Source organism: Bombina bombina, chromosome 10 (assembly GCF_027579735.1).
Source record: "Bombina bombina isolate aBomBom1 chromosome 10, aBomBom1.pri, whole genome shotgun sequence".
Taxonomy (NCBI): Eukaryota; Metazoa; Chordata; class Amphibia; order Anura; family Bombinatoridae; genus Bombina; species Bombina bombina.
Genome location: NC_069508.1, coordinates 206,330,614 through 206,345,104, shown reverse-complemented (window position 1 = coordinate 206,345,104; position 14,491 = coordinate 206,330,614). Strand labels below are relative to the sequence as shown.

The following is a 14,491-nucleotide window of genomic DNA, read 5'->3' as shown; positions in this document are numbered from 1 at the left end:
GTTTGTATCTTCATTTGAAAGCAGGAATGTAAGCTTTGGAGCTGGCCTATTTTTGATTCAGCACCTGGGTAGCGTTTGCTGATTGGTGGCTAAATGTAGCAGAACCAAAAATGAGCCGGCTCCTAAGCTTACATTCTTATTGTTTCAAATAAAGATACCAAGAGAACGAAGGCAATTTAATAATAGGAGTAAATTAGAAATTTGCTTAAAATTGCTGCTCTATCCGAATCATGAAAGAAAAAAGTTGGGTTTAGTGTCCCTTTAACTGATATGGCAAAGCCTTTTTCATAATAAGCTGAAATCTAAACATGCAAATATTACAGAAATTAATTTTATTTTGTATATGCATAGGCTGACTTTATTGGCAGCTAAAGGGACGGCGTACTCATCATATGAAGCAGCACAGATTTAAACAGATAAACGCATAGGCTGACTATATTGGCAGCTAAAGGGACGGCGTACTCATTATATGAAGCAGCACAGATTTATGCATAGGCTGACTATATTGGCAGCTAAAGGGACGGCGTACTCATTATATGAAGCAGCACAGATTTATGCATAGGCTGACTATATTGGCAGCTAAAGGGACGGCGTACTCATTATATGAAGCAGCACAGATTTATGCATAGGCTGACTATATTGGCAGCTAAAGGGGCGGCGTACTCATTATATGAAGCAGATAAATACAAAGACTGACTTTATTGGCAGCTAAAGGGACGGCATACTCATATGAAGCAGCACAGATTTATGCATAGGCTGACTTTATTGGCAGCTAAAGGGACGGTGTACTCATCATATGAAGCAGCACAGATTTAAACAGATAAATGCATAGGCTGACTATTGGCAGCTAAAGGGACGGTGTACTCATTATATGAAGCAGCACAGATTTAAACAAATAAATACAAAGACTGACTTTATTGGCAGCTAAAGGGACGGCGTACGCATTATATGAAGCAGCACAGATTTAAACAAATAAATAAATGCAAAGATAATTAAACAATAGAAAAGAATATAAATATTTACCGCCAAGTTCCCGGTTTGTGAACTTTCTCCAGGTGATGCATGGATGCCCCACCCCACACCACGGACAATCCAAAGGTGTATTTAAATCATATGGACATGCACACAACACCAATGTAGTCCTTGCAAGGCAGACAGGCGTTATGGTGGCTTTAGTAATCATTGTGTCTCCGTACTTCTGTACGAATATCAGACAGCGGGTGATGTGCTGTATGCTGCTCTTTACTAAGCCCGGTAACCGCTCTTTCACTAGCAGTGACGTCATTGGACTGTTGCGAATGCGCACAGGCAGAGATGCTAAAGGCAATAGTAAGTATAGGATATATTGTTTTTTTTGTTTTTTTTCTTTTGGGAATTGGTTTACTCAGAAAAAAATTGTGATAGATTCAAAAATAAAATTTGCCTACATTTTCTGCTAGAACGTTTTAGGGTAAACTGTCCCTTTAAGCACTGCATAACAAAAGATCTGCAAAATAAATGTTTTAAATATTATTTAAAATGTCATTTTGTTAGTACAATTTGTCTTGCTAAGATGGACACACCTATTTATATGACTCGAATATGTTTGTGGTCATCTGGATTTATCAGAGAGTCACTGAGTAGAATGTTATAGACCCTGTGTTCTACAGGGGTAAATTACAAAGTGTGGAAATTAAATAGTGAAAGTATATTACAAAGTATTTTTGTACATTAAATTTAACATTCTATGAAGAATTTTATTTTAAGTTTAACGTCTCTTTAAAGTGTCATGAAACTCTTTGAGATTTTAATATAAAATGTTTAATTATGTGCAGTAAAAAACAACAACCTTGTAATATTTTTCATTATTTATTGTGGCTCCTTTTTCCTGTAATATAACTCTGAAAAGTATGGGTTTTGCAATTGCAATTGCAAGAATTCGTCATGCTCACATCAGATTTCACAATCATTACCCTGCTACATATCTGTCCCTAATGGACTCAATTGAGGTGATAAGAAGCTACAAAACAATTCAAGTTTTATTAGCAAAATGACCATGGTTATCATTGTCTATTCCAGTACCAAGTCTTTATTGGCTCCTCCAAATAAGTGATGTAATGTGTTAATGTATTCAGAACATTTCCACACTCCACTAGTGTGTTCATTTAATAGCCTTGCAATTTTAATGTTTTTTATGTCCATTTCATTATTTTACTTTTTTCTTATAAATAAATAAATATATATATTTATTTATTTAACTGGTTTTGGAAATTCAGATTGAATCAATCACTCCAAATGTGTTCAATATTTATAAATATAAATAGTATGCAACATAGTAACATGTCTTATTCTTGTAGACTGTCTCTTTGACGGAATCAAAAGAGAGTATTTTAGGAGGGGTGCTGAAGACATTGTTACACAGCATGGCCTGCAATCAGAGTGCCCTATATCTGCAGCATTGTTTTGCCACACAAAGAGCCCTTGTGTCGAAGGTAGGTGTATACTAAATGTAGTTGTATATACACCTCATTTTCTCTTTTATGGGTTTTTCTTGGCTGCCACTATAATTCCCCAAGAACTTGCAAACAATAACAGTAGTTCCTGACATATTTTCATTTTTAAATACATTGTAACTCTGAAGAACATAATTCTGTTTAGAGATAACCACTTTATATTACATGGTATACTATGTACATCATAACGATAATGTTGATAAAGTCTATATTTCCATCATCATAAGACTATTATGTAATTTTATATCTCCTCCTCAGCCAGTAATGATATCATGAGCTCAAGTTAAAAGAAATGTAAAAATATTGTATATTCAGTATCACTGCAGGACTATTGGTCACAGATCAGTTTTACAAGCAAGTGTTGTTGTTTTTTTAAATTTATTTGTAATCTTGCCCGGAATACTGTAGGTGTCTGAGACAGGGAGGAACACGCAGTCCTTGTACAATTACATTAGATTGCCTCCTTAAATAATTCTTCAGTTTTTATTCACATGTAAATCGCTGTAGAACAAAAGGATAACACCCTCATATATCTGTTTATCTAAGGATGGATGGATAGATAGATGGATGGATTAGATGGATAGAGGGATTAGGTGGATGGATGGTTGGATTGATGGATTAGATGGATGGATTAGGTGGATAGATGGATTAGATGGATGAATGGATGAATTAGGTGCATGGATGGATGGATTAGGTGGATTTTCTGGATTAGATGGATGGATTAGGTGGATGGATGAATTAGGTGGATGGATGGATTAGATGGTTGGATGGATTAGATGGTTGGATGGATTAGATGGATGGATTAGGTGGATGGATGGATTTGGTGGATGTATAGATGGATGGATTAGGTGGATGGATTAGGTGGATGGATGGATTAGATGGATTAGGTGGATGGATTAGGTGGGTGGGTGGAAGGAGGGATTAGGTGGGTGGATGGATTAGGTGGGTGGAAGGATGGATTAGATGGATTAGCTGGATGGAATGATTAGCTGGATGGATTAACTGGAGGCATTAGATGGATGGATAGATAGATGGATGAATTAGATCAGTGTTTCTCAACTCCAGTCCTCAGAACCCTTAACAGGCCAGATATTCATTATATCTTAACTAGAACACAGGTGAAATGATCATCTGAAGGGTGAGAGCAGGTTAGTAACCATGGTTACTGATCCGCTGATTATTTCACCTGTGCTCTAGTTAAGATATAATGAATATCTGGCCTGTTAAGGTTCCTGAGGACTGGAGTTGAGAAACACTAGATTGGATGGATGGATGTTGTGTCTTGTTGTGTGTCTTGCTTTGCACTGTAAGTCTTAATTTTTTCTCCTTTTTAATGTGTATTTATTTTATACAAAAAAACTATCCTATATCTGATGTTGCTAGAGTCTAAAATACTGTGGTTGATTCTAGTCTTTCACATCCTGTTGATCCGTGTTTTTCAGTGATCACTATCTAAGTGATAAAACAATTTCCATATTGGGACAAGTTTGGATCAGATCTAAGCGATATTGGGAAATATCACCCATATGATGCATGTGCAGCATCTGTTTCAGGGATTAAACCCCCCTAACCAGGGGTTTTGCACTATATTTCAGCAACAAAATGGACACATCGAACTCAACACACAAAGTGTGTAGATAAAGTGCAAAACTGGCCTTTTTGATATGTTTGCAAGTGTTCCAGGGCGATTTGTAACGTATTTGTTATGTTGCATTTGTGCGATTCACTTAAACGGTCACAAATGCTATTTTAGATTTATATATCAATATATGGTCTAGATTCATTAAACCTATATTCAGTACTATGTTTATAGTCCCTTGGTAGTGGGTGGGACAGACATTTACATATGTATTTAAAGGGACACTGAACCCAAATTTTTTCTTTCGTGATTCAGATAGAGCATGCATTTTTAAGCAACTTTCTAATTTACTCATTTTATCAATTTTTATTTGTTCTCTTGCTATCTTTATTTGAAAAAGGCTTCTAAGCTTTTTTTTTTTTTTTGGTTCAGTACTCTGGACAGCACTTTTTTATTGATGGATGAATTTATCCACCAATCAGCAAGAACAACCCAGGTTGTTCACCAAAAATGGTCCGGCATCTAAACTTACATTCTTGCATTTCAAATAAAGATAGCAAGAGAACGATGAAAATTTTATAATAGGAGTAAATTAGAAAGTTGCTTAAAATGCCATGCTCTATCTGAATCATGAATGAAAAAAATTGGGTTCAGTATCCCTTTAATAGACTTTATATCATGTTCAGCTAACAAGATCTGCAGGAAACGTGAGAATACAGAACTCACAACTGTGAAATCTAGAAATGGCGCAGTCGTGCTCTTAAAATGTTTGTTTTTATTTCACACTCACATTTTTGTAATTCTAAGTTACAGTAATTTTATCTTCTTAAAGGGACATTCCAGCCAAAATTGGAATCCACATGGATGTATTTCGGTTTTAAATAGAAGCATGTTTGTAATGTACATGTATCAGCAAAAATGCTTCTAATAAAAGCTATAGCTGTTTCAAATGTGTATTTAAGTAAGCATTTTAAACTCAGCACTTGCTCAGAGAGCATAAGGCGCTTGTACAATTGTTTCCAATTTACTTCTATTATTACATTTTCTTCATTCTCATGTTATTCTTTGTTGAAGAGATACCTAGTTAGGTAGCATGCATATTTCCGTAGCTATACATGACAGGAAATAGTGCTGCCATCTAGTGCTCTTGGTAATGTATAACATTATTATAAAACTGCTGCCATCTAGTGGTCTTGATAATGTATAACATTGTTATAAAATTGCTGCCATCTAGTTCTCTTGCTAATGTATAACATTATTATAAAACTGCTGCCATCTAGTGCTCTTGCTAATGTATAACATTGTTATATAACCGCTGCCATCTAGTGCTCTTGCTAATGTATAACATTGTTATAAAACTGCTGCCTTCTAGTGCTCTTGCTAATGTATAACATTGTTGCAAAACTGCTGCCATCTAGTGCTTTTGCTAATGTATAACATTATTATAAATCTGCTGCCATCTAGTGCTCTTGATAATGTATAACATTATTATAAAACTGCTGCCATCTAGTGTTCTTGCTAATGTATAACATCATTATAAAACTGCTGCCATCTAGTGCTCTTGCTAATGTATAACATCATAAAACTGCTGCAATCTAGTGCTCTTGCTAATGTATAACATTAATATAAAACTGCTGCCATCTAGTGCTCTTGCTGATGTATAACATTGTTATAAAACTGCTGCCATCTAGTGCTCTTGCTAATGTATAACATTGTTATAAAACTGCTGCCATCTAGTGCTCTTGCTAATGTGTAACATTGTTATAAAACTGCTGCCTTCTAGTACTCTTGCTAATGTATAAGATTATAACAAAACTGCTGCCATCTAGTGCTCTTTCTAATGTATAACATTGTTATAAAACTGCTGCCATCTAGTGCCCTTGCTAATGTATAACATTGTTATAAAACTGCTGCCATATAGTGCTCTTGCTAATGTATAACAATATTATAAAACTGCTGCCATCTAGTGCTCTTGCTAATGTAGAACATTGTTATAAAACTGCTGCCATCTAGTACTTTTGCTGATGTATAACATTGTTATAAAACTGCTGCCATCTAGTGTTCTTGCTAATGTATAACATTATTATAAAACGGCTGCCATCTAGTGCTCTTGCTAATGTATAACATTGTTGCAAAGCTGCTGCCATATAGTGCTCTTGCTAACGTATAACATTATAAAATGCTGCCATCTAGTGCTCTTGCTAATGTATAACATTGTTATAAAACTGCTGCCATCTAGTGCTCTTGCTAATGTATAACATTGTTATAAAACTGCTGCCCTCTAGTGTTCTTGCTAATGTATAACATTGTTATAAAACTGCTGCCATCTAGTGCTCTTGCTAATGTATAACATTGTTATAAAACTGCTGCCATCTAGTATTCTTGCTAATGTATAACATTATTATAAAACTGCTGCCATCTAGTGCTCTTACTAATGTATAACATTGTTGCAAAACTGCTGCCATATAGTACTGCAGGCACGCGCACACACCTGAGCTTACCTTCCTGCTTTTCAACAAAGAATAACAAGAACATTTGATAATAGAAGTAAATTGGAAAGTTGTTTACAATTGTATGTCCTGTCTGATTTCTAAAAGAAATGTTTTGGGTTTTATGTCCCTTTAACACTAGAGCAGTGATAACTTTACCAGAAGCATTTTTGCCAGTACGTGTATATTGCAAATATGTTTGTATTCACAGATGTACTTCATCTATGTGCATTTAGAATTTGACCAGAATGTCCCTTTAAATGGAACTATATCACTAATCACATATTTGTGACTGGGATGCAGGCATTTTTGCTATTCTGTCTTGTTTATTGGCGACCAAGATCTTTTGCTCAGGTTTTCACAGAAAACAGAAAGACATTGCGGCCACTTTCTTTTTATAGAAATTAATTTCCTGTAGGTAGTGGTCTTGATTTTAAAGGAAAATATTGTCAAAATAGAAAACAAGGTTTTATAAATGAGTTAAAACATTTTTTTTTTTATTTTTTTTTTTAAATCGTTGATCCTACATGCCCAGTACACTTATCACACACATATATAGAAACGGCATTTAGATTTAACACTTGCCAGAAACACCGATCTGTCCAATTGAAAACACACACACATGGAATCCATTTTGAATTTCAGTGATCGTCATCCATTATCTGTAGTTCAGGTCACTGTTCCGATAAAATGGAATGAATCTCATGTGAGTTAACAATCTCGGCTCTGTTGAATCAGAAAGATTGTGTTCACTTTTAAAGAAAAGAAAGGGCATTCCTGTTTTTTCAATAAAAAAAATCTGAAAGAATTAATCAACCACATTATTTGATGGATTATCCCTCTATCCTCCATCTGTTCCCAGAATGAGATAGAAGCATTCCAATATTTTTTATTTTATGTAATTGGCAAGAGTCCATGAGCTAGTGACTTATGAGATATACAATCCTACCAGGAGGGGCAAAGTTTCCCAAACCTCAAAATTCCTATAAATACACCCCTCACCACACCCACAATTCAGTTTTACAAACTTGGCCTCCTATGGAGGCGGTGAAGTAAGTTTGTGCTTGATTTTTTTGTTTTTCTTCTATGATAAGCGCTTCTAAGCATTCTGAAACCCAGTTCCTCTCAGAGTACAGTGTTTGTCAGAGGAATGTGAAGAGAGTATCGCCTATTGATTTTTATGGTTTCTCTCGTGGGAAATCTTTTCAAGGGTTCTCTGTTATCGGTCATAGGAATTCATCTCCTACCTACTTTTCAGATCGATGATATACTCTTATATACCATTACCTCTGCTGATAGTTTTCAGTACTGGTTTGGCTATCTGCTATATGTGGATGGGTGTCTTTTGGTAAGTATGAATCATTATTTAAGACACTCTCAGCTATGGTTGGCACTTTTACCTGGGGTTTAGTCTTTTTTCCAATTTGACTTGTTTCTTTAAAATTTGCGGGCAAATTTAGGCTCGCGAGGGCGCAAAATGCTGTTATTTATTGCGTCATTCTTGGCGTGAGAATTTTTGGCGCAAATGTGCATCTATGATGACGCAAGTTCGTAATTTTCTGCGTCTTAGTTGATGCCAGGTTGTTTGGCGCGAAGTTGCGTAGGTTATGACGCGAGTTGTATCATTTCCAGGTGTTTGTTGGTGCCAAAAAAAATGTATACTTCCTTTTGCATTGTGCGTCATGCTTGGCACCAAATACTTTTTGTTTTATTTTACCCAACTTCCTATATGCTCCTTGCCTTCTTTATGCTCAGAGGGCTATGCTATTTGCTTTTTTGCCTATTTTAGCATTTGCATTTTTTCCCCATTCCTGAGGGGAAATAAGATATTTTGTTATTAAATGTTATTTTTTTTCTTTTACATTTTACAAGATGTCACAATCTGATCCTGTCTGTCAGTATATGGCCGGGTTATAACACAATATATTTAATAATTATTCTTTATTCTAAACCCCAATAAAATGCATATACCAAAAACCATAAAATTAATATAAAATTCCTAAATTCTTTTTATTAGTTAATATTTATAGACACATTAAAATATATTTGTAGGAACAAGAATATGAATCAATACTATACATGTTTAAAACTATTAAAATATGCTATGCAAAGCTCATAACATTTGCCTTATTCACAATAGCTTCCCAAATCAGAGTTGCATTTAAAATATTACAATGAGACTAAGATATAAGCTACTAACATTCAAATAGTACAATCAGCTATATAGCTACAATTGATTCTAATACAATTCTAATTAGGAAACTAAAAGTGCTTATATTCTTAATGTAAACAGTCACTTTAAATGCCCATTTATTTAAGCTGAAATAAATTCTTAGTTACTTATAATTAAAACCAATTCTAAGATATATATATATATATATATATATATATATATATATATATATATATATTTGCCAGGTTAAATTACTTAGCATCAAGGATTTGTTTAACAATACACAGGCTATGAAATACTAGTTTTAAAATACAATTTATTCCTTTAAATCTGCTACCTACAGCAACAATGGATGTTTGTTTTAAATATTTAGCATACAAAAGGCAAGCTTAAAACTATCCAGGACTATGACACAGTTTAAAATACTGAGTGCCCCTTTAAATCTATTAACTACAATTTGACTATGGTCTTACCAATTACCTTTGTTTAAAATATTAAAAATTAAAACAACCATACATCACCAAAAATGACCAAATCGATAATTCAGCTCCCAAATTTGTTTCACCTCATATGAAATTAAGTGTATTTGCAATGGATCAGAAAAAGGTAGCCTGATTTGCTTATAGTAACTGTTTTTCAAAATGCAGCCAAAATTTTAGTTACTAGTCCTTCAGCAATAGTCAGCAGCCTCCTTTTTTTATCTTGCATTCCAGCTTATATTGTCTTATCATAGGTGAGAAAAATGGGAGGCCCTTCGGAAACCTTTTCCCTTCTTATTGGTTCATTTTGGAAATGTATGGTTGCTAGGGAAATGTATCTTTGTTAACAACCAATTATCTTTTGGCTGTAATTCTCGCATCACAACACCAGGGGGCAACATGACAAACAAACAGTTTCATTTAATCATTTCTAACATTTAAAAACATTTCTTTAAAATGTGTCATTTAAAATGTTATAATTTCTTTATATTAATAAGTTACATGTTCAAATGTACTGTATTATGTCACATTATTTATTCTGATTATTTTAAAATCACACGTGAATTTATTCCACTTATAATACATAAAATGCATTTAAAACCATATCTTTTATGAAATAACTTAAAATCATAATATCCTCATCCTGGATTCAATTTCCTTATTCAGCCATCCGCTCAACATCACATACATAGATATATGTGGTTCTCACACAATTATATCTACATTGGATTATTATTCCATACAGATTAATATTTTATTTCTGTATATCTCTCTTTGAGAGGATAAAATATACAGGATATCATTTAAAATATCAATTATATGTGTACTTCTTAGATGCCTGAAATGAAAGAAATAATTGTTAGAAATGTAAAACATTCATATATCTATTTGCAATATTTATCAATCTCAGCAAATATGAATGTTATTTGTCTCTGCCTGGCCACTTTTATTGTCTAGAATTTATGGATTCAAATACATCATGGACATATGGTTGTGTAAGATGTGTACACAGCTCACAGGGGATCATTTAACAGGTAGTTGTTGAAAGCTACAATTCCTTGTATATGTTTGAATTTTAAAACATACTCACAGACGGATCGCTACGCCTTGGGCAGGAAACCCATATATGGGCATGTACTTTTGAGGCTCCATCATGCTAATTTCCATTTCCTTGAAATTGAGCATCTCATTAGGCTTTAAATGCAAAAAGTTTTAGACATTTACGTCTATTCACTGTATGGGGTCATCTATCTGACAATCTATCCTTCTTTGAAGTGAACTTTATGATTCATCCTGTGTAATCAAAAACAGTGGGGGATGATTGAATTTTGGTCAGTCAAAGCATTTAATGTCTTATAAATGAATTAATCATTTGATGCTGATAGCCAAATATATAATAATATATATATTAATCTTCACATATACCTTGACATGTCTCAGAAGCTGCTGTAGGAACCCTGCTGCCTGAACACAGTTCTGCCAAAGCTAAGTGCATCTGCTGTAAGCTAGCTGAGATTATATCTCCGGCTATAGTATGTAACAGTTGTCATGATAAGCTTTTGCATGCAGAAAATGTTTCTATTAGTACTAGTATAGTATCTTTTATTCCTTCAACATCTAATGTACATGATATCCCTGTTGATATGAAAAACTATATTGCTGATGCAATACAGAAGGCTATGTCTGCTATTCTGCCTTCTAATAAACGTAAAAGGGCTTTTAAAACTTCATGATGCTGATGAATTTTGTAATGACCGACAACATACTGATATAGCCACTTCTGATGAGGATCTCTCTGACTCAGAAGATCCTGCTTCAGATATTGACATTGATAAATTAACTTATCTTTTTAAGATTGAGTATATTCGTTCTTTCTTGAAAGAAGTATCAATTACTTTGGATATTGAGGAGTCTGGTCCTCTTGATAACAAATCCAGTAAACATTTAAATTCTTTTTAAAAACCTCCTGTGATTACTCCTGAGGTTTTTCTTGTTCCTGATGCTATTTCTGATGTGATTGCTAAGGAATGGTCTAAGCCTGGTACTTCTTTTGTTCCTTCTTCTAGGTTTAAAAGGTTGTACCCTTTGCCAGTGGCTAATTTAGAGTTTTGGGGAAAAGTCCCTAAGGTTAATGGGGCTGTTTCTACTCTTGCCAACCGTACTACTATTCCTATGGAAGATAGTACTTCCTTTAAGGATCCTTTAGATAGGAACATTGAATCTAATCTTAGGAAAGCTAATTTACATTCTGGCTATATTCTCAGGCCTGCCATTTCTATGGGTGATGTTTCGGCTGCATCAACTTTTTGGTTGGATAGCTTAGCACAACGGGAAAAAGATTCTGATTTGTCTAGCATTGTTTGTTTGGTTCAATATGCTAATCATTTTCTCTGTGATGCTATTTTTGATATCATTAAAGGGACAGTCTATACCAGAATTTGTATTGTTTTAAAAGATAGATAATCCCTTTATTACCCATTTCCCAGTTTTGCATAACTAACACAGTTATAATAATATACTTTTAACCTCTGTGATTATCTTGTATTTAAGCCTCTGCAAACTGCCCCTTTTTTCAGTTCTTTTGACAGACTTGCAGTCTAGCCAATCAGTGCCTGCTCCCAGATAACTTCTTGTGCACGAGCACAGTGTTATCTATATGAAATACGTGAACTAACACCCTCTAGTGGTGAAAAACTGTTAAAATGCAATCTGAAAGACGTGGGATTCAAGGTCTAAGAAATTAGCATATGAACCTCCTAGGTTAAGCTTTCAACTAAGAATACCAAGAGAACAAAGCAAAATTGGTGATAAAAGTAAATTGGAAAATTGTTTAAAATTACATGCTCTATCTGAATCATGAAAGTTTATTTTGGCCTAGACTGTCCCTTTAAGATTGATGTTAAAAATATGTCTTTGGCTATTTTAGCTTGAATAGCTTTATGGCTCAAGTCATGGAATGCTGACATGGTATCTAAATCTGGGTTACTATCTCTATCATTCCAAGGTAATAATTTGTTTGGTTCTCAGTTGGATTCTATTATTTCCACTATTACTGGGGGGAGGGAGTTTTTTTGCCCCAGGATAAAAAAAATCTATGGATAAAGCTAGAGCTTCTAATCGGTTTTGTTCCTTTCGTCAGACTAGAGAACAGAAAACCACTCCTTCCCCTAAAGACTCTGGCTCCAATTGGAAGCCATCTTTGAGTTGTAATAAATCCAAGCCTTTAAAAAAAAAAAAAAAAGCCAGCCCCCAAAACTGCATAAAGGTGCAGCCCTCAATCCAGTTCTACTGGTGGGTGGCAGATTGAAATTATTTCAAGACGTTTGGGCATTTTCCATTCAGAATCATTGGATTCAGAATATTGTCTCTCAAGGGTATCGAATAGGTTTCAGAATAAGACCACCTGAGAGAAGTTTTTTTTTCTCTCTCTCACATTCCAACAAATCCTGTGAAATCTCAGGTCTTTCTGAAGTGTGTTTCAGATCTGGAGCTTTCAGGGGTAATTGTGCCAGTTCCACTTCCGGAACAGGGTTTGTGTTTTTATTCAAATCTATTCATTGTCCCGAAGAAGGAAAATTTATTCAGACCAATTCTGAGGGTGACTATAAGGACTATTCCGCCTTTTGTTCAGCAAGGTCATTATAAGTCCACAATAGACTTAAAGGATGCATATCTTCACATTCCGATTCATCCAGACCACTATCGGTTTCTGAGATTCTCTTTTCTAGACAAGCATTACCAATTTGTCGCTCTTCCATTTGTCCTAGCGACAGCTCCAAGAATCTTTTTCAATGTTCTAGGAGCCCTTCTTTCTGTAATCAGAGAGCAGGGTATTGCGGTATTTCCTTATTTGGACGATATCTTGGTACTGGCTCAATCTTTTCATTTAGCAGAATCTCACACAAATCAACTTGTGTTGTTTCTTCAAAGTCATGGTTGGAGGATCAATTTACCAAAGAGTTTCTTGATTTCCTCAGACAAGAGTCACCTTTTTAGGTTTCCGGATAGATTCAGTGTCCATGACTCTGTCTTTAACAGACAAGAGACAAATTAAATTGGTTTCTGTCTGTCGAAACCTTCAGTCTCGATCATTACCTTCAGTGGCTATGTGCATGTAAGTTTTAGGTCTCATGACTGCAGCATTGTACGCTATCTCTTTGCTCGTTTTCATATGAGACCCCAGCAGCTTTGCATGCTGAATCAATGGTGCAGGGATTATACTCGGATATCACAATTGATATTCTTAAATCCCAACACTCAACTCTCTCTGACTTGGTGGTTAAACCATCACCCTATTGTTCAAGGGGCCTCCTTTGTCCGTCCTTCCTGGACTGTGATTTCAACAGATGCAAGTCTCACAGGTTGGGGAGCTTTCTGGGGGTCTCTGACAGCACAAGGGGTTTGGAATCCTCAAGAGGCAAGGTTACCAATCAATATTTTAGAACTCAGTGCTATTTTCAGGGCTCTTCAGGCTTGGCTTATACTAAAGAGAGACTAATTCATTCATTTTCAGACAGACAATATCAGAACTGTGGCATATGTCAATCATCAAGGTGGGACTCGCAGTCCTTTAGCGATGGAAGAAGTATCTTGAATACTTTCTTGGGCAGAATTCAACTTCTGTCTAATTTCTGCAATACATATCCCGGGTGTAGACAATTGGGAAGCGGATTATCTCAGCCGTCAGACTTTACACCCAGGGGAGTGGTCTCTCCATCCAGATGTATTTTGTTAGATAGTACAGATGTGGGGTCTTCCAGAAATAGATCACATGGCGTCCCATCTAAACAAGAAACTTCCCAGGTATCTTTCCAGGTCCAGGGATCCTCTGGCGGTGATGGTAGATGCGTTAGCAGTTCCTTGGCCATACCAACCTGCTTATATCTTTCCGCCTCTAGTTCTTCTTCCAAGGGTGATCTCCAAGATCATAATGGAACAATTGCATGTGTTTCTGATAGCACCGGCATGGCCTCACAGATTTTGGTTTGCGGATCTTGTCCGGATTTCAAGTTGCCAACCTTGGCCACTTCCTGTAAGACCAGACCTTCTGTCGCAAGGGCCGTTTTTCCATCAGGATCTCAAATCGCTAAATTTGAAGGTATGGAAATTAATCGCTTAGTGCTTAGTCATAGAGGTTTCTCTGACTCAGTGATTAATACTATGCTACAGGCTCGTAAGTCTCTTTCAAAGAAGATTTATTATCAGGTTTGTAAAACCTATATTTCATGGTATTCTTCTCATAAATTATCTTGGCATTCTTTTAGAATTCCTAGAATTTT

At 35.3% G+C, this 14,491-nt stretch overlaps 1 protein-coding gene across 14 annotated transcripts in view; it reads left to right on the top strand.

Annotated features, from left to right (window-relative positions):
- The window catches only part of DOCK7 (dedicator of cytokinesis 7), a 695,569-nt gene that overhangs the window by 528,623 nt on the left and 152,455 nt on the right, over positions 1 to 14,491 (top strand). For all 14 annotated transcript variants that reach the window (XM_053693655.1, XM_053693653.1, XM_053693652.1 and 11 more), the window contains one exon: positions 2,337 to 2,471. In XM_053693655.1, the coding sequence (XP_053549630.1) occupies positions 2,337 to 2,471 (135 nt within the window). The remainder of the gene's footprint in view (positions 1 to 2,336; positions 2,472 to 14,491) is intronic.